General features: G+C 34.8%; 4 protein-coding genes across 5 annotated transcripts; 1 reads left to right on the top strand and 3 right to left on the bottom strand.

Moving 5' to 3' along the window:
- Positions 1–327: 327 nt before the first annotated feature.
- On the bottom strand, positions 328–1,324 carry LOC137838245 (uncharacterized). Its single transcript, XM_068647497.2, has 2 exons — positions 1,203–1,324; positions 328–1,030 (listed from the first exon to the last, which is right to left on the bottom strand). The coding sequence occupies exons 1-2, from the start codon at positions 1,322–1,324 to the stop codon at positions 328–330; spliced, it is 825 nt and encodes a 274-aa protein (XP_068503598.1).
- A 4,547-nt stretch (positions 1,325–5,871) lies between these two features.
- LOC137837158 (disease resistance protein Roq1-like) lies at positions 5,872–10,133 on the top strand. The gene is made up of 4 exons (XM_090301499.1): positions 5,872–6,433; positions 6,579–7,680; positions 7,879–9,126; positions 9,264–10,133. Exons 1-4 carry the CDS (start codon positions 5,943–5,945, stop codon positions 9,807–9,809), a joined length of 3,387 nt encoding a protein of 1,128 aa, XP_090157625.1. The 5' UTR covers positions 5,872–5,942; the 3' UTR covers positions 9,810–10,133.
- Positions 10,134–10,483: 350 nt separating this feature from the next.
- Positions 10,484–11,684, bottom strand: LOC137837159 (early nodulin-like protein 21). Its single transcript, XM_068646047.2, has 2 exons — positions 11,377–11,684; positions 10,484–10,924 (listed from the first exon to the last, which is right to left on the bottom strand). Exons 1-2 carry the CDS (start codon positions 11,567–11,569, stop codon positions 10,605–10,607), a joined length of 513 nt encoding a protein of 170 aa, XP_068502148.1. The 5' UTR covers positions 11,570–11,684; the 3' UTR covers positions 10,484–10,604.
- A 363-nt stretch (positions 11,685–12,047) lies between these two features.
- LOC137837160 (putative membrane protein At3g27390) lies at positions 12,048–17,273 on the bottom strand. Of its 2 annotated transcripts, XM_068646048.2 has the most exons (10): positions 16,569–17,273; positions 15,847–15,955; positions 15,560–15,755; positions 15,335–15,471; positions 14,554–14,842; positions 13,649–13,755; positions 13,429–13,576; positions 13,131–13,326; positions 12,606–12,849; positions 12,048–12,501 (listed from the first exon to the last, which is right to left on the bottom strand). In XM_068646048.2, exons 1-10 carry the CDS (start codon positions 16,660–16,662, stop codon positions 12,264–12,266), a joined length of 1,758 nt encoding a protein of 585 aa, XP_068502149.2. In that variant the 5' UTR covers positions 16,663–17,273; the 3' UTR covers positions 12,048–12,263. The 2 variants fall into 2 exon arrangements, with proteins under 2 accessions (XP_068502149.2, XP_068502150.2); XM_068646049.2 differs by lacking the exon at positions 15,847–15,955 and having other exon boundaries at positions 16,569–17,224.
- Positions 17,274–17,817: the final 544 nt, after the last annotated feature.

The following is a 17,817-nucleotide window of genomic DNA, read 5'->3' on the forward strand; positions in this document are numbered from 1 at the left end:
CCGCGTCCTTTACTTCTTCCTTCGAAAATAGTGCTAAGAGACTCAGATTGTCTTCTTGAGATAAAGATTTAAACTCAACCAAGTCAAGTCTTACTCCAAGGTCTTTCGTTTCTTTAAATCTGTTTTCAAAGAGCTTCTTTGCTTCTGCACGAACTGAACAAGGTTCCTCGCACCATTGATTCCCCAACTCTACCTCTTTTACTTCATTTCTAAGGTGTCTCCATCTCAAAGACGAATGGAAAAATTTAGTGCAAGAGTCTCCATTCTTAAACCAGCTAGCTCTAGCTTTTTGACATAAAAGGGATTCCATCTTTTTCTCAGATTCCTTCAAGGCACTAGCTCAATCCTTTTCATCCTCACACTTTCCACTAAACCACCACTGCAAATTTGGCAGTCTAGGGTCTCTAATTCCTGCAATATCATCTTCTTAGAAGTCTCAATGTTACCGAAAACATCCCTATTCCATGACTTCAAATCACCCTTCAACCATTTCAGCTTCTTTTTAAACACTATAAACGCATTCCCTTGGGTTGGGTAAGAGGTCCATTTGTCCTTCACCATCCCAACGAAACCCTTTTCCATAAACCAGGCGTCAATAGATCTAAACGATTTAGGGCCCCAGTCCTTCACCATGGACTTCACCACAATAGCACAATGGTCAGAGACCTCTCTATGCTGCACATACTGCTTGCACATAGGCCATTTTACCATCCAGTCTTCAAAGAATAACACTCTGTCTAACATGCTCATTGCCTTACCACTTGAGTTGAACCAAGTAAAGCACTTACCTACAAGAGGTAATTCAATCAACAGATTTGTATCAATGAAATTATTAAAACCTGTCATCTCGCTTGCATGGTTGTCCGTCTTGCTTACACCTTTCCTTTCACTACGCTTTCTGATGGCGTTAAAGTCTCCAGAGAGACACCAAACTGTATCAATGGATGCCAATTTAATCGCAGACAACTTCCCCCACAAAGAATACTTATCTCTCAATGAGCAAGCAGCATAGATATTTACCACCACACACCTGCACTTTGATTTAATATGTTGTCCAAAAACTACAATAAACCTTTTCCCCATCACATGTGAATCGTAACAGAAAGCTTCTTTATGCCACATGGACAGTAAGCTTCCACTACCATTATCACCACCATAATGTAACCATCCCACATTGTTGTCCCCCCCATAAAGAAAAGCACCTTGCGTCTGAAAGCTCACTCAACTTTGCTTCTTGGATACAGACAAAATCTATTCCCTCACTAGCAAAATCTATTCCCTCACTTCCCCACAATCCTCTTATATTCAGATTTGCTATCAACATAATTGACCATTCTCTTTTCCCTCCTCATAACTCTTCATTACCTTTAAATCCCTCTCTTCCAGACCTTGATATTCTTTCACAACCTCCTCCTCGTTCCCCCTACAAATTAGGCCAACTTCTTTCCCAATCTTTCATAACTTTGTTGGATCTGCCGGGTTGCCAGGTTCACAAAAGCGAGAGTTATAGTTAAACACCTGGGGAGGGCTTTACAGTAAACGCCTGGGGACAAATCCCACACTGGAGTTAATTAATGCACGTTGCATCATTGCTGAATTTCCGATAGGGCTTTCAGCTTATTTCAGTGCATCCCAGGCCTACCTATAATCTTTGTTTTTTAAGTCATTTTGTTGCTGCCACAATCATTTCTTTTTCTTCTTGTTTCTGCTGCATAATGTGGTATAATAGGTGCTAATTTGTGGGTCTGTTGGGGGATAGTAGGCAATGGTCTATGTAGGCCATTTGTGTAGGTTTGTTTGGGGTGGAGGAAAGGTTTTTCTTTGTATGAATGAGTTTTGCTTTCTTTCTAGGAAACTATTACCCTTAGTTAGTTTGAGTTTCTTGGTTTATGTATACGGGTTGAGATATCCCTGAAGTATCTCTTTTATTCTATTCTATTCTTTGTTGATAAAAAAAAACACATATTTGTTGTATTCAATTTTTAGTATTTTTTATGTATAAATTAGTTTAGAAGTTTAGAGATTTAGAGATTTAAGAAGGTAAAACATAAATTGGAACAATAGAGAGATTAAAAGCAAAAATCAACTAGATGAAAAGAAACCAATCGACATATTCAAGAATTAAACCATCTCTTATAATAGTTCTCTAAAGATTTAGATTCAAGTTTGAATAATTAATTGATTCAATTAATCAACTAAATCGGTTATATAAATTAAATCAAAATATCATTCAATTTAATCCATATTTAATAATTAAATCAATATTCAATCGATTTCTAATTTGATTCTAAATTTAGAAACGCAAATTGCAATCACAAAAAACAAAATCGAGATTAGAGAAGAAAATAGCAAACTCGGAGGATTAAACGATCAATGTAAAACTCAATTCCACTTGTTTAATCTTGATTCTATGGATTAATCCTCAGGATTTAGTTCTCCATGGATGAAGAATACCAAACGAAGAGAAGAAATTCAAAGAGAAAGCGACAAAACCGAAAATGAGAGAAAAGAGAAAAAAAAATGAAGAGATAATTCATAAGCTCTGAAATTTAGTAAAATTATTTGTGTGTGTACAGGTTTAGAGTACATCTAGACTATTTAAATGGTCAGAAATCTAAAGTCAATATGAGCCTACATATAGTTGATTTATAAGATTTTCAGCAAATCTATTTCAACTTCAAAAAAAAGTCATAAAATATAGTAGAGAACTCCAAATCTAACAAGTCATATTTTTATTTTGAAACTCTAAAAATATAGAATCCAATAAAACTAGAATTAACTAAAAGAAATCTACCAAAAAATTTATGACCAAAACAATAAAATTAAAATAAAATATGAACAATAACCCAATTTATTATTGGTACTAAAAAAATTAAAAACTCAATAATATAACGCATATAGAAAAATGTAATCACTTCACAAAAAGTTATAAATGTGTATGTGTTTAGGATTTAGAATATAAGTATCATTGATATTCTCACCTTTGGATCAAATCAAGGACAGTGTCATAATTTTTCTAAATTTCAATTTTATATGCTCTTCAACAACATAATTAAAGCTAGCTGAAACAAGTTAACTTTTTTCTTTTCATGTTTGAGTATGCATTTGTTGTTATTATTATTTATTAATTTAACTGCAAAAGATAGGATAATTGAACATGTCATGTGAATTGAATTTAAAATACCTGCTTTTATTTAAAATGAATTTATATAGCATCTACACTAATAATATTAGTTCCAGCTTGACTCTTATTATTATCAAATAAATCACTATTTTATAATTTATTAGATTGATTAAACCCTCGCGAAATTTAATTAATCTGACGTCATATTATGTGTGTTTCAAAACTGACACTATAAAATACCATTGTTCATAATTTTTAGAACTGTGATACGTTAGTGTGAACTATTGGACCAACCTAATATGCTGTTTTCAATTAGTATATTTTTTTCTAGTTCAAGTTTAATTGTAATTAATATATATAATATTTACTATGATATAAATATTTATTATAGAAAATGGATGCATGAAAAAGATATTTGTTATAAATTTTTTTTTTATTATTATAGTTCTGATGATAATCATCATAGTAAGTTATATTTTCTTAGACGATTCTAAAAATACCAGTTATAAAAAGTTTTATCAAAACATACTATGATAAATATTTTACACATTTTTTAACATTTTGTATACAACAATCATATAATAAGTTCAATTTACTATAATGATTTTTTAACTAACATACAAAATGTAAAGTTTTCATGTCACCTGAATCTATATCGTCATAAAAATCGTGATGAAAAATCTTATAGAATTATCATAAAAAGTTCTAGTAACACTAATGCATTGATAATTTATTATTAGAAAGGTATTTCCATTTTCAAATTAAATAATAATATAATCTTATAATTTTCTAGAATTTTGTTTTCATATTTTTTTTGCGTATCACTTGATTAATATATAAACATATATAATTTGTTAATATTAAAATTAAATAATAACTAAATCTTACATCTTTTAATTTTTTTTAAATTTTAATAAATTTTTAATTTTATTTTTGTTCCATGATCAATATCGAATTCTCTTTATTTTAATAATTAATGTTAAAAATGTTATCTAAGCGGGTTTTGAGATAAAGGTAAAATAAAGAATCTATTAAGAACCAAAAGGTTAAAATATTTATATTAAGGACAAAACAAAACTTGGTAATTTATTATGAAACAAACAAAATCATATTTAAACATCATGGTAGAACAAAAGAACACAAGAAAAAAAGAAAAATACATGCTAAGCTTCGCGGAAAATTCCAGTATCTCTGTCCAAGCTAGTTTTCCTTGTTAGTTGACTTCTTGCAAATGACTTTGAACCTCACTCCATTCCTTTTTCAATCATACCAGTCTTTTCTGATTTTGGAGTCAAGTCAGATATATTCATTTCCTACTCAACCCAAATGTATGATAGAAAATGTGAGAATAGTATTGTCTATATTTACGTTACGGTTTTATCTTTAAAAAAAATCTCCATAAATTAAGAAAAAAAAATGTATATTTAAATTGCAAAGGTGAATTCATAAATTTATATGATTGATTCATAATATATAATGGATTGGATTTTTCAAAATCCAATCTAGATCCAAATCCAAATAAATAGAATGGATTTAAAATTCATATCCATTTTAACTAGATCAAATTTATTTGGATTTTTCTTAAATGCATTTAAAGTGGATTAAATCTAGATTAAATCCACTTTCTTAATTAGATTAAATCCACTTTGTCAAATACATTAAATCCATTTTGATATGAACACAAACTAACTTGGCTCGAACTGGCCTAATCCGACTCAACTTGGACGTTGATCGACGCGGACCAACTCGATTCAACATCGACCCGGGCCCGGACCACTCGACATCCTGAGCCTGGACGACTCGACATCGGCTCGGTCTCGAACGACTCGACATCGGCCCGGGCCCAGAAGACCCAAAATCGACCCGAGTCCGGACGACTCGACATCGACTTGGGTCTGGACGACTTGACATTGGCCCAGGCTCGGACGACTCAACATCAACCGGGCCCTCTCGACTCGCTATCGGCTCGAGCCCAGACGGCTAGACATCATGCCCGGGACCGGATAACCTGACATCAGCCCGGGCACGTACGACTCAACATCGGTACGAGCCCGTACGACTTAACATCGGCTCTGGCCCGTACGACTCGACATCGGCCCCAGCCCGTACGACTCGACATCAATTCGGGCCTGTACGACTCGACATCGTCCGGGCCCGTACAACTCGACATCGTCCGGGCCCGTACGACTCGACATCGACCCGGACCCGTACGACTCGGCATCGGCCCCGGCCCGTACGACTCGACATCAGTCCGGGCCTGTACGACTCGAGATCGTCCGAGCCCGTACGACTCGACATCGGCCCGAACCCGTACGACTCGACATTGGCCTAGGCCCGTACGACTCGACATCGGCCCGGGCCCGTACACTCGACAACGATCCGAGCCCGAACGACTCGACATCGGTTCGGGCCTTCTCTGCTCGATATCAGCCAGGATTGTCTTGACTCAACTTGGATCGGGTCAAGTCAAAACCCTACCCAAAATGCAATTTGGATAATCCAAAAATGTATCAAATCCATATCTAATCCATATCCAATTAAAAGGATTGGATTTAAAATCCAAAAATATGGATTTGGATTTAAGATAAATCCATTTAAATGGATTAAAACTAATATAGATTTGGATCATTATGGATTGGATGATTGGATTTTGTAATTTGGATTTTTTTCAGCCCGTAGCATCAAATTTTATCCACATCCACATGATGAATTCATAATACATTGCGTTGATTCAGGACTAAATAGAAATAGTTTTTGTATTTTTATTCTTCTATACATACATGAATTCTTGACACTATTCTTTTCACTTCTAATCGCCATGCAATCATCTTCTTCTTCTTCCTTCTGTTACATATTCAAATATGATGTGTTCCTTTCTTTTCGAGGGAAAGATACCCGTCAAGGTTTCACCGGCAATCTCTACAAAGCTCTTTGTGACAGAGGAATCCGCACCTTCATCGATGACCACCATCTTCCTAGAGGGGATCAGATTACCTCTGAACTTGAGAACGCAATCCAAAAGTCCAGAATTTTCATCATTGTTCTCTCTCAAAACTATGCATCTTCCTCCTTCTGCTTAAATGAACTTGATTACATCCTGAGGTTTATTAAGCATAAGGGTCGGTTGGTTTTGCCAGTTTTTTATGGAGTTGACCCTTGTGAAGTGAGACACCACACAGGTAGTTTTGGAGAGGCATTGGCTCATCATCAAGAGAAGTTGAATTCTTATTATAACATGGAGAAGCTGGAGACATGGAAGATGGCTCTGCATCAGGTTGCTAACTTGTCTGGCTACCATTTCAAACATGGGTATACTATATCCTTCTTCACCCATCTCTTAACTTATTTTCTTTTAGAATAAATTGCCTTTTTAGTTCATGTATTTTTGTCAAAGTGATTAAGTTCCAGTATATTCGTACTCATAAATTTGGAACTCAATTTTCTGATTGAATAGGGAAGGATACGAATATGAGTTTATTGAGAGGATTGTTGAGTTGGTCTCTAGCAAGATTAATCGTGCTGCTTTAGATGTTGCGGATTACCCAGTTGGGTTAGAGTCACAGGTGCTACAAGTAAAGTTGCTTCTAGATGTTGGATCTGATGATGTTGTCCACATGGTGGGGATCCATGGACTTGGTGGAGTAGGGAAAACGACACTTGCTGTTGCAGTTTATAATTCCATTGCTGACCATTTTGAAGCTTTATGTTTCCTAGAAAATGTGAGAGAAACTTCATGCAAACATGGGTTGCAGCATCTTCAAAGCAACCTTCTTTCTGAAACAGTTGGAGAGATCAAGTTAACAAGTGTCAAAAAGGGAATTTCTGTAATACAGCATAGGCTCCAGCAAAAGAAGATTCTTTTGATTCTAGATGATGTTGACAAAGAGGAACAACTACAGGCACTTGTTGGAAGACCTCATTGGTTTGGTATAGGAAGTAGAGTCATTATAACAACACGAGACAAACAGTTGCTAAAATGTCATGGGGTTAAAAGAACATACGAGGTGAAAGAACTGAATGAGGAAAATGCTCTTGAATTACTTACTTGGAAAGCTTTTAAGTTTGAAAATTTTGATCCAAGTTACAAGGATGTTTTGAATCTAGCAGTAACTTATGCATCAGGCCTTCCATTGGCTTTGGAAGTAATAGGTTCCAACTTATTTGGAAGAAATGCAGAACAATGGAAGTATGCTTTAGATCAATACAAGAAAATTCCTAAAATGGATATCCAGGATACACTTAAAGTAAGTTATGATGTTTTGGAAGAAGATGAACAAACTGTTTTTCTTGACATTGCTTGTTTCTTCAAAAACTATGATCTGGCAGAGGTCGAAGATATACTTCGTGCTCATCATGGCCATAGCATTAAACATCATATCGAAGTGTTAGTAGAAAAATCTCTCATAAAGGTTAGTTTGGATGGTAAAGTGACACTACATGATTTGATAGAAGACATGGGTAGAGAAATTGTCCGGAGAGAATCACCCAAACAGCCTGGGAAACGTAGCAGGTTATGGTTCCCTGAGGACATAGTTCAAGTTTTGGAAGAAAATAAGGTGAATAAGATTGATTCATGTGGATTGGTTTGGCTTTTCATCTTTAACCTTGAGTTATCTCTTTAGAACATTATAAGTTCATGTCATGTCACAATTGCTTGTATGCTTTATAATATGTACATTTCTCTATGTATGCATGTTGAAATCCTAATATTGAATCATGCATTGTGGTTATTTCATGATTTTTCTTTCAAAAAGGGAACTGGTAAGATTGAAATCATATGCATGGATTTCCCTTCATTTGAAGAAGTAGAAATAGAATGGGATGGAGATGCCTTCAAGAAGATGAAAAATCTCAGAACACTTATTATCAGAAATGGTCATTTCTCCAAAGGTCCCAAACATCTTCCTAATTCTTTAAGAGTGATGGAATGGTGGAGATATCCTTCACAGAATTTTCCATATGATTTTCATCCGAAGAAACTTGCTATATTCAAGTTACCCTATTGTGAGTTTACAACACTAGAGTTGACTGACTTATTAAGAAAGGCAAGTGTATTGAGTTCATTTCCTTGTTTCTGTATCTTGATAAGTTCACTTCAAGGTCATTTATCTGTTTCAATTTATGTTTATATTAATAAATTCTCTTTTAGTTTGTTGATTTGCTTCTTTTTTTCTATGTTGCAGAAGTTTGTGAATATGACTAGTCTAAATTTTGACGAATGTCGATATTTAAAGCAGATACCTGATGTATCTTGTCTTATACATTTGGAAAATTTGTCATTTAGATGGTGTCCCAAGTTATTTTCACTTCACTGTTCAGTTGGATTCTTGGAAAAACTTAAAATCTTACATGCAGAAGGTTGCTCCAGGCTCAAGAGTTTTCCTCCCATCAAGCTAACCTCTCTTGAGCAACTCAAACTTCGGTATTGTCAAAGTCTTAAAAATTTTCCAGAAATATTAGGAAAGATGGAAAATATAAGAGAACTTGACTTGAAAGAAACTCCTATAAAAAAATTCCCACTTTCATTTCGAAATCTTACTCGGCTGCAAAAGTTACATCTGTGTTTAAGAGTTAAAGTCAAGAAAAATGGTTGTGATGGCCTTCCCCTTTCAAGTATTTGCATGATGCCAGAACTGGTCGATATTGCAGCTAGTGGATCGGGTGGGGGGCTTTTCCCTGAAGCCAATGAGGGTGCAGAAAAAGTGAGCTCAATCTTGTCTACAAATGTTCAACATCTTCAGCTCAGATGCTGCAACCTAACAGATGAATTTTTTTCAATACTTCTCCCATGGTTTGCTAATATAAAGAACTTAGACCTATCAAGGAATAATTTCACAGTCATTCCAGAATGCATCAAAGAATGCCACTTTTTAACTAGGCTTAATTTGAATTTTTGTGAGCGACTTCGAGAAATTAGAGGCATTCCTCCAGCCTTAAAATATTTCTCTGCAATAGATAGCCTATCCTTGACTTCCTCATGTAGAAGCATGTTACTGAATCAGGTATTGCCTCTTCATGTTGAAGAAGAATGAAAAAGTTGAACAATATAAAGAGAAAAATATATAAAATTTGCTCAGGGTTCATTGGTATCGAATTGTATGTAATGCTTCTAAAATTGATAATTGTTTATGATTAACAGGAACTGCATGAGGCTGGAAGGACCTTCTTTTATTTGCCAGGAGCCAAGATTGCAGAGTGGTTTGAGTTGCAAACATTGGAATTGCCAATTTCTTTCTGGTTTGGTAAAAAACTCCCAGCCATGGTTATTTGTCTTGCTATGGAACGGGTGTGTAAGTATTCCTCATCAAAAGGTGGTAAACAAAGACCCTTGCTCCAAAGTACATTTAGATTCATGTCACCTATTGTGATCATCAATGGCAATGAACATTTGTTAGAGAGTTGGGAGATGATAGATGATTGTACTTGTGTTTTTGACCTGAGGGAGACAAAACTAAAAACTGATTTAGAAGAAGAACTTTTGGAAAATGAATGGAACCATGCAGAGGTTACATGTCGATATGTTAGTTTTGGCCAAACCTTTATAAAACATGGAATCCATGTATTGAAACAGGAAAGTAGCGGGGAGGAGATTCGATTCACTGATCCTTGTAGAAAAAGAAATCTGGATGATGATCTCGATACTTCAGAATCACAAAACCAGCAGTTGCTGAAAAAACAAAGATGAGTGGACCAAAAAAGTTGGCAAAACACAATTTTTTGCAGCAGGGAAAACTGTCCGGATCTGGGAACCAGTGTTTCTCATTTCTTCATGCTTGAGCAATCAATGGTTACTGTGACTAATTCTACTTAAAATACTGCTTACTTGAAACTGATTTAAGTTTTGTAGTTAAGTTTTGTTTTAGATATTTAATATTGCTTTGGTTTCAATGAAAATGATTGCTCCATATTTTACTTTTGTTCCTTTTGTACATTTTGTTTTTCCTTTACAAATGGGAAACAAAAGAAAAACCCAGCCTAACAATGCTCAATAATTCTTGTATGAGCCTAATCTGTTTCACATGTTCAATTTTTTTTTGCATATGCTGTGAATGGACGTGATGATACACTTTATTAACTGCTAGTACACGATTTCCTTCAGAATAAAACCGTTATAACACAATTGAATTTCAGATTTTGGTTACTCAAATTGAAATTTCATGCTCTCTCTACTATCCAACAATAAATATGGATATTCCCTAGGATCAATGTTTTAATCTTAAATTTTGCATTGCAATTTTGTTACAATCCTTGAAACTGTGACTTTTTTAACAACCTTTTAAAACCTTCATCATATCCAATGCTTCATTAGGAAAGGACACAAAATATTCCTAGCCTGAATTGTCATTTTAAAAGCAAGAAAATGCACCCTTTAGAAACATTTTTTGAAATCAATGCAGAACCTTAACAATATAAAAGCATATGAACAAAGAACACATTACACATTTCATTCCTAACACACCTATTGAATTTTCCTAATTACTCAAACTACATAAGAAGCAGCACATGCCAAAAGAAACTGAAAGAAGAGCATTTGAGACACCCCACTTGGCGAAACTGGAATATGGTAACCAGAAGACTTGACATGCTCAGGAAGAGACTCATCCACCATGACCCTCACAGTCATCTTCTGTCCCATCTCACAGTGCCCTGAAGCACCACTCATGAAGTAGAAGGTCCCCGAGTGGCCAAGCTTGAACTCAGTTTTGCCACTGTTGGAGAAGAGTATGGGGTGTGTGGTATTGCAGTTTTTGTAACCCCCCTCGTCCACCTCCATCACAGAGTCCTTCTTGTACTTAAACCCTGCATTTTAAATAGAAAACTACTTCAAAAACACATGCCCAATTCCTTCATGAAGAAAAAATTTGCTTCATGAAGAGTTTCACAAACTTTGTGGTTTCTGCAACCACAAATGTGGCTGCATCAGCACATGTGTCCTCAGTTTTATTAAAGGTAGATATGAAAAGTGTAACACACTGCAAATGCAGTCGTGGCTGCATCAACATGGCTTTCTACAACTTTCTGCAATATCAAGGTTCTCAAAATTTGTTTCATACAGATTTTAAAACTTGGTTCGTGATGACTATTGTTGCACAACATTAAGGATTTTGTAGTTTGTGACAACATTTCACAATGTTATGGACACACGTAGTTGTTTGTAATTTTCTACAATACTAAGGATCGCGAAGAGACTGGAAATTAAAATCTTTTGTGTTAGTTATGAATGGGGATGTAAAGAGAGATGCAGTGCTTACAGAGGATGTCACCAGCGTGGAACCTGTTGTGGGAAGCCCATTCATTGTAGAAGTTGGTGTCATTGAGGGATGGAACAACCCACCCTTTTGAGCCACCAACTTGGAACTCATTGGAAGCCACAGAGCAACATGTAAGAACGGAAAAAATGGCAAAGAGAAGCACTGGCAGGGAAATGGAACAAGAAGAAGCCATTGAAAGTATGAGGCAAGAGGAGAGTGAATGAAAAAGTTTGTGGTAAAAATAGCACACTTTGGTGTTGTAGGGAAGGTGGAAAAAGAGTTCTTATATATAGATGTAGATATAGAGAGTGGAGAAGTTGGTTTTGCCTGAGTTGGACGTGAAATGGGAGTAGTGGGTGATTACAGTTATTTGCAAGTCACGTCTTGGAGCCTTTAAATTTTGCTGATTAATTTGAGTGTTCATTTGGGTCCAATCCTTAATTAAATTAACACGGTTTAAAATTTCTGATAAGAAATTTGGCGGGAGAAGCAGAAACATACACAAGAAGAAAAATGCTATAATCACGGATCATGGGTCATGGAGGTTTATTGGCTTATTCAGCATTGTTTTAAGTTGCTACTTTTGTTGCGTTTCAAGGTATATAAAGCACGTGGAAAATGTTTACTTCACGTATTAGTACCTTTTTCAATAGACTAATTGATCTCATGAGTGAAAAGGAAATTGCACTTTGCTTGAATAATACCATATACACACATATTGTTGCTAACTTTTTCTGTCATTTCTATGAATAAGTAGGTGTATGTATGTAGGTGGAAACAAACACAAAAGGGTCAACAACTATCAGTGACACTATAACAAAAGCAACAGGTAATGATTTACATCTGCTTTGCAGGATAAAACTATGTAACAGTATAACAAGATGTTGCTATAATGAAGTTTCCAAATCTCTTGTATGTTCATACTCCTGACCAGAATCGTTAGATTTAGATGATTGGCAATTGAAGGATTTTAAACTTAGTATCCGAGGAAAAGCACTTTTTGATCTGATTATTTTGGAAGCACCATGCTTCTCAGCAAGCTCATCAGATAGTGTATTTAAGATGACATCAAAGCGCCTCTTGTAGGTAGGGAACCTTGTGATGAATTTGGTGATCCCTTGAAGTCTTTGTGAAAGATATATGAAGAAAAAATGAAGGGGAAAATCCTTAGTGGAAAATTAGTGCAAAAGTTATTTGAAACAACTAAATTGATTTGGTTTGTTATGTACCTTCTTGCCAATGCATGAAGTTCAGCACGTTTACGGTCAGATTCTGGGGCTCTGCCGCCAATAAATGATTTTTCTACCCTGGTGGGATCACCATTGAAGAGGACTAATTTTTCGAAGTAATCCTCTTCTGACACACTAAGATCTTCAGCTTTGATTTGTTCTTTAATGACCAAAAGGGGATTAAGGAACCATTCAAAAAATTGTTCCTTTGGTTTGTTTGATGTAGTTAGTTCAGTATCCTCATCTACATGGAGAAAGTGTAAGCCAAATTATTTCTTGAAGATGATTGAAAGCAATTGATCAATAAAATCAGAAGTAAGAGGGTGCTAACTTTATACTTGAGTTTAATAAACATGCACTACTAGTGGAAGTAAACATTTTTACATGTTAACCTATCAGAAATCATCTTTGGTATAAGTTTTAAGATAATCATTATAAAAGTGTCTGTGTATATACTGTTTATTCTATAAAAACAGGGGAGGAAAGAAGGAACAGATTACTAGTAGTGCAACAGTGATCCCTTACTTATCAATATACCAGAAGAGTTGTGTTTTACAGAACGGAAAAGTGCTTGGAGAAGGCAATAAGCTGGCAAACCAATTGTAATGACTCTACCCCTTTTACCAAACTTTGCTTCTTGTATGTCTTCATGTGTTATTAGCCCTTTAGAAATCAGTGATTCTCCAAGATGATGGCATTCCTTGAACAAGCCATCCAACAGCTACACAACTCGTTCAAAGTATTTATTTAGTACAGCCCCAAAAGTTAGATGCATAACATGAACACAAAAAGTCATATTTGAGACCTCGAAATCAAGGAATACCTCCAATGGTTTGAACTCGGGTATATTATTTTTCAGTGATATTGCACGAGAGAGTGTCTTTGTTAAGGAGTTCGTTTTTGTGAGGGAAGTTGAATGGGGAAGTGTCCTTAATGATGGTCTCGAATCAGGCTCTTTTCGATATTGTGGCCTATCAAACACAATCAAGAGCATTAACTACAACTCACATCAGCACGTATTAGAAAGCATAGCAGAATGAGACCTTGGGAAGAAGGATCCTTCTTTCATGTCAAGAATATCATTGCTGTATTCATCATAAAGGGACACAACTGCAACAATGTACCTCAGGCCATACAAAAAAGAAGACTCCTGCAATTTAAAGAGAAAAATAAGTATTTAGTGCCCGAGGGAAACACATGCATCATTAATAGTTTCAAAAAGGTTTGGTTCTTATTGTTGCTTATTCTTTCAAGCAGCTTGAAAGGCATTCTTGAAGCAGCTTCTGGCCAGGGATTAGATGAACTCAACTGTACAATTTTCTAGCATGGCTCATTAGTTCTTTAATACCATGAATGAGGTATTCATCAGTGCATAGATAGCATATTTAAGCATTCGGGCATTGAAAAAATTACAAGGTAGCCTATTTAAAATACAGATTTCTCATGGTTGGCAGAGGATGTGGCCATATGAGCATACAAGAAATATTTTTTGTTCTAATCCCAAATTTTTCCTACCCTTTATCTCTTAGAATTTCAACTTAGATACTCAATCCTGCAAAATTAGATTGTAAGTTGAGGACAGTCAAAATCTTAAAACAACTACATTAGAAATGTATTAGTACATGTTGGATTTTGACAAACTCTACAAATGAACATTAGAAACAGACAAATACTTACTGGATTTAAGATAAACTTTAATACCATTTTAGATTATATATTATACCTAACTCAATCTTACAATATTAACCTATAAGATGCAGAGTATCTAAGCCTGACAAGGACAATTTTAACACCACTCGGTGTGTGTGGATTAATTCAAGATTAATTAGTGTTCTCAAGTTCAAATTTTAAGTATGCAACTTGATTAAGGCTAACTTAAGCATAATATGCTACAGTAAATTAGTAACAGTAGCCTCAATAGATACTTAAAACTTGTATGAGGATTGACCTGATAAGTAACAAGACCTGCATAGGCCCCAAGAAGGAAACTAGCTAACACAGATGCCAGAACCGCCCCAACAACAGCCAGAGGCCACAGAACGATAGCAAGGCCTGCAAAGGGCACACATATTGTCTCCAAGAAAGGGCCTTCACGACCTATAAGATCATGTAAAAGACGATTCCACCCTTTAAAAAGCATGTAAGGACCTTTACATATAGCAACAATAGATATAACTGGCGTGTCAACTATGATCCCAATAACTGCAGTCACAGTAGCTCCAGGAAGATGTTGCATCCTGCATCAAAATATGGAGCTCCATGAGCCATGTGTTTATCAATCTAGAAGACCTTTTATGGCCACAATTTTGTTGAATCATTGGTTAAATCTAGCATGAACCAAACAGACAATTATAAACAAACAAAAAAAGCACAAAAAAGAATTTAGTCTCAAATTCTTAGCCAAAATTTAGGCAGTACAGTTAACAAGGAATCATTCTGGTCACTCTACACATCAGATTTTACTTGTTAATTGGAACTATTTATCCCATGAGAAGATTTATAATTCAAGATGCTACCTGTTAATAATACCTTCTGTTAATATCTTGACATGCAAATAATGCTTGAGTAAAATCATCATTTACAACATACTAAAAGTATGCAAAGCATAATAAAGACCTCGTTACCATAAACCAAAGATTTGTATGCAGCTACAACAATTTCCAAGGCATGCTTTCATTAGAGACATAATGGTAAAACAAAAAGTCAAACTCAGAATATAATGACAAAACCTGATGTCAAAATAGTTCCCATCTGGATCCTTCGGCTGCAAGAGGTCATCCATAACCGAAAAATAAGTATCATAGCATTCATTTTTCACATCCTGGACAATATCAAAGGTCTTTGTAATAGTGGTCCATGTTCCATCCTGAAGATGCAATATGAAATTGTGTATTGAGTAGCAACAGAAGGACAAAATTACCAAGGATTTTAGTAACCTCAAAAAAGAAACATACAATAAAACAGTGGACAAGTTTGTACTCTTTTCCTCCCTCTACAGCTTCAAAAGTAGCAAATATTGGTGCAAAAAATCCATAGGCTGCTCCACCTATAACACTTCCAACAATGCCAACCAATGGCCATAAAATCAACACCAAGGGTAGTAGACACGTGCATGCAACAAACTTCAGTGCAGGTCCTAATTTTTCAGATCTGTGAGTTAAGGAAATCAATACAAGAAACAATAACAAATCTAAAGCAATGAGAAAATCAAACTTAAGAGACTGGAAGCCAAGGTAAGCACCTAACTACACAGTAATATGTCCAGATACAATGTATCGGCCAAAGACCATATATGATAGCTGAGTTGCCAATTGTCATTATTAAGCATATCAATGGGCAGAAAATGACACCTGAAGTCATAGTACAGATTGAGAGTGAGTGAGCTTGATAAACATAATCCTTAAGCAGAAACTTCACTTATATATCTTCTACCATAGTAAGAACAACAGATAGGTAATGATCAAAGAAAAGGGAGAGAGAACAAAACAACTAAAAATAAACTGCTAAATTCCTTGTCATAGTTGAAATTTTGAAATACCACGTACTTGTTTCTGTCATGTCATCTAAATAGTTTTTTTTTTTTAATTTCCAATAACATAAAATTTGTTGTGTTAAATGAACAGAACTGCAAGATTGATCATCAACATTGAATTTAATTGTTTTCCCTTGTTAATATCACACAATCATGGAAACATCATTCGATGTGTATTTGTCACCAGCTAAATAAAATGAGTAAATCTCCGACAAATATGCTTTAAAATGGAACACATGCTAGATTATCTGCCAATCTTCAAATGTTCTCTTCATCATTGTCAAAGGAGAAAAGGTTTGCATAGGCAGTTTGAAAACTGATCATCAAGAAATTCCATCTCTTTAAGTTCAACATGTATTTCTCAATCAAAGCATATAAAAAAATCAGCTCATCTAACTCAGAAAAATGGAAAAATAATCATGGACATTCACCTTTGATGTTGCCAAGAAGCCAAAGACCGATGAAGAAAGGCAGAAAGCAAACAAAGTTCCATAATGAAGCCCAAAATCCTATTGGAGGTTCCATTGCTCAGCCTCCTCAAGTACAAAAGATCCAAACTTGAACAACTTCAAAGATGATGATGATTGAAAACTACACACCCAGATGCAAAAAACTTGTTTTCTATGATCACAACTAGCTATCTCAACACCAAAAGCCAAATCACTCTTCATTCTCTGAATTTCCATAGATGCAGAAAACCAGCAGGTGGGTCAGTCTTAAGCCCCATTTTCTCCCCTATTTTAGAACCTTGTGTTGTAGCCTAAATATTTGAAAAGGGTACAATGAGATTGTGTTCATATTTTGTTTTGAGAATGGTGAGAATCATGACAGTTAAGCCTGAAATGAGAAATAGTTATGAATAGAGTTAGTTTTTGTTATGAACAAGAATCCATCACATGATGTTTTGCCAAATTCTCATTCATTTTGTTTCTAATCACACTCCTTTATTCTGAGCATCTCATATTCCTTTGTGCTCAACTTTGGCCTAAAGCAAAGCAAAGAGTGTGCGTTCTGGTGACTTGTGATGTGCGATTTGCTTTGATTTGAGAAAGGAAAAGTAAGTAAGAAACCACTTTGAATGTGATACAACAGAACACAGTTCCTCATGAACCGAATATATACGCAGTAATTCGTACAGTGAATTCGAGTGCAACATAATAATTTATGTTCATATGCTTCATCATTAAAGAAAATATTATAAACAGATTTTGTATTAATTTATAATAATTTTGTATTTGGAAGATGTGTAAACAAATTATATTTGGCGAGAATCATGTTTATCCCTGTTATTTCTTTGCATGGGAAGATTCATGCCTTCTAATGCTTCTCAATACAATTTTCTTGGTTCAAAATTATTTTACTATTTTTATTTTGTATTAATAATTATAAAAACAGTGTTTTTTTTCAATTATAATGAGTTTAATAACTATAAATTGTCATTGTAAATAATTTCCAATTAATTTTATCCTTTCCAAATATTAAACATATTTATATTTATAACTCAAAATTAAAATATGTAATCAAACTAACACAACTTCACCATCTACAACATTAACGTGTGGTACTTTGCAATTGGAAGATTCTATAAAAGTATTTCCACTTTCGGCTATGAGCCTATTTGTTTAAAAAAAAGTATGATAATAGCATTTTATTATTTTTACTATAATTTTTTTATGATAA

Source organism: Phaseolus vulgaris, chromosome 4 (genome assembly GCF_051622355.1).
Source record: "Phaseolus vulgaris cultivar YP4 chromosome 4, ASM5162235v1, whole genome shotgun sequence".
Classification (NCBI taxonomy): domain Eukaryota; kingdom Viridiplantae; phylum Streptophyta; class Magnoliopsida; order Fabales; family Fabaceae; genus Phaseolus; species Phaseolus vulgaris.

Bases quoted from the DNA above. Each gene is read 5' to 3' on its own strand.
- LOC137837160 (XM_068646048.2), bottom strand. From the start codon at position 16,662: ATGGAACCTCCAATAGGATTTTGGGCTTCATTATGGAACTTTGTTTGC. The intron at 15,956-16,568 runs GTGAATGTCCAT...CTATGACTTCAG, and splicing joins GCTTCTTGGCAACATCAAAG to GTGTCATTTTCTGCCCATTG. The intron at 15,756-15,846 runs GTGCTTACCTTG...CTTAACTCACAG, and splicing joins ACATATTACTGTGTAGTTAG to ATCTGAAAAATTAGGACCTG.
- LOC137838245 (XM_068647497.2), bottom strand. From the start codon at position 1,324: ATGTTGATAGCAAATCTGAATATAAGAGGATTGTGGGGAAGTGAGGGA. The intron at 1,031-1,202 runs GTGCTTTTCTTT...ATCAAAGTGCAG, and splicing joins AGTGAGCTTTCAGACGCAAG to GTGTGTGGTGGTAAATATCT.
- LOC137837159 (XM_068646047.2), bottom strand. From the start codon at position 11,569: ATGGCTTCTTCTTGTTCCATTTCCCTGCCAGTGCTTCTCTTTGCCATT. The intron at 10,925-11,376 runs GTAAGCACTGCA...TTTAAAATGCAG, and splicing joins CCACGCTGGTGACATCCTCT to GGTTTAAGTACAAGAAGGAC.
- LOC137837158 (XM_090301499.1), top strand. From the start codon at position 5,943: ATGCAATCATCTTCTTCTTCTTCCTTCTGTTACATATTCAAATATGAT. The intron at 7,681-7,878 runs GTGAATAAGATT...TCTTTCAAAAAG, and splicing joins AAGTTTTGGAAGAAAATAAG to GGAACTGGTAAGATTGAAAT. The intron at 9,127-9,263 runs GTATTGCCTCTT...TATGATTAACAG, and splicing joins GAAGCATGTTACTGAATCAG to GAACTGCATGAGGCTGGAAG.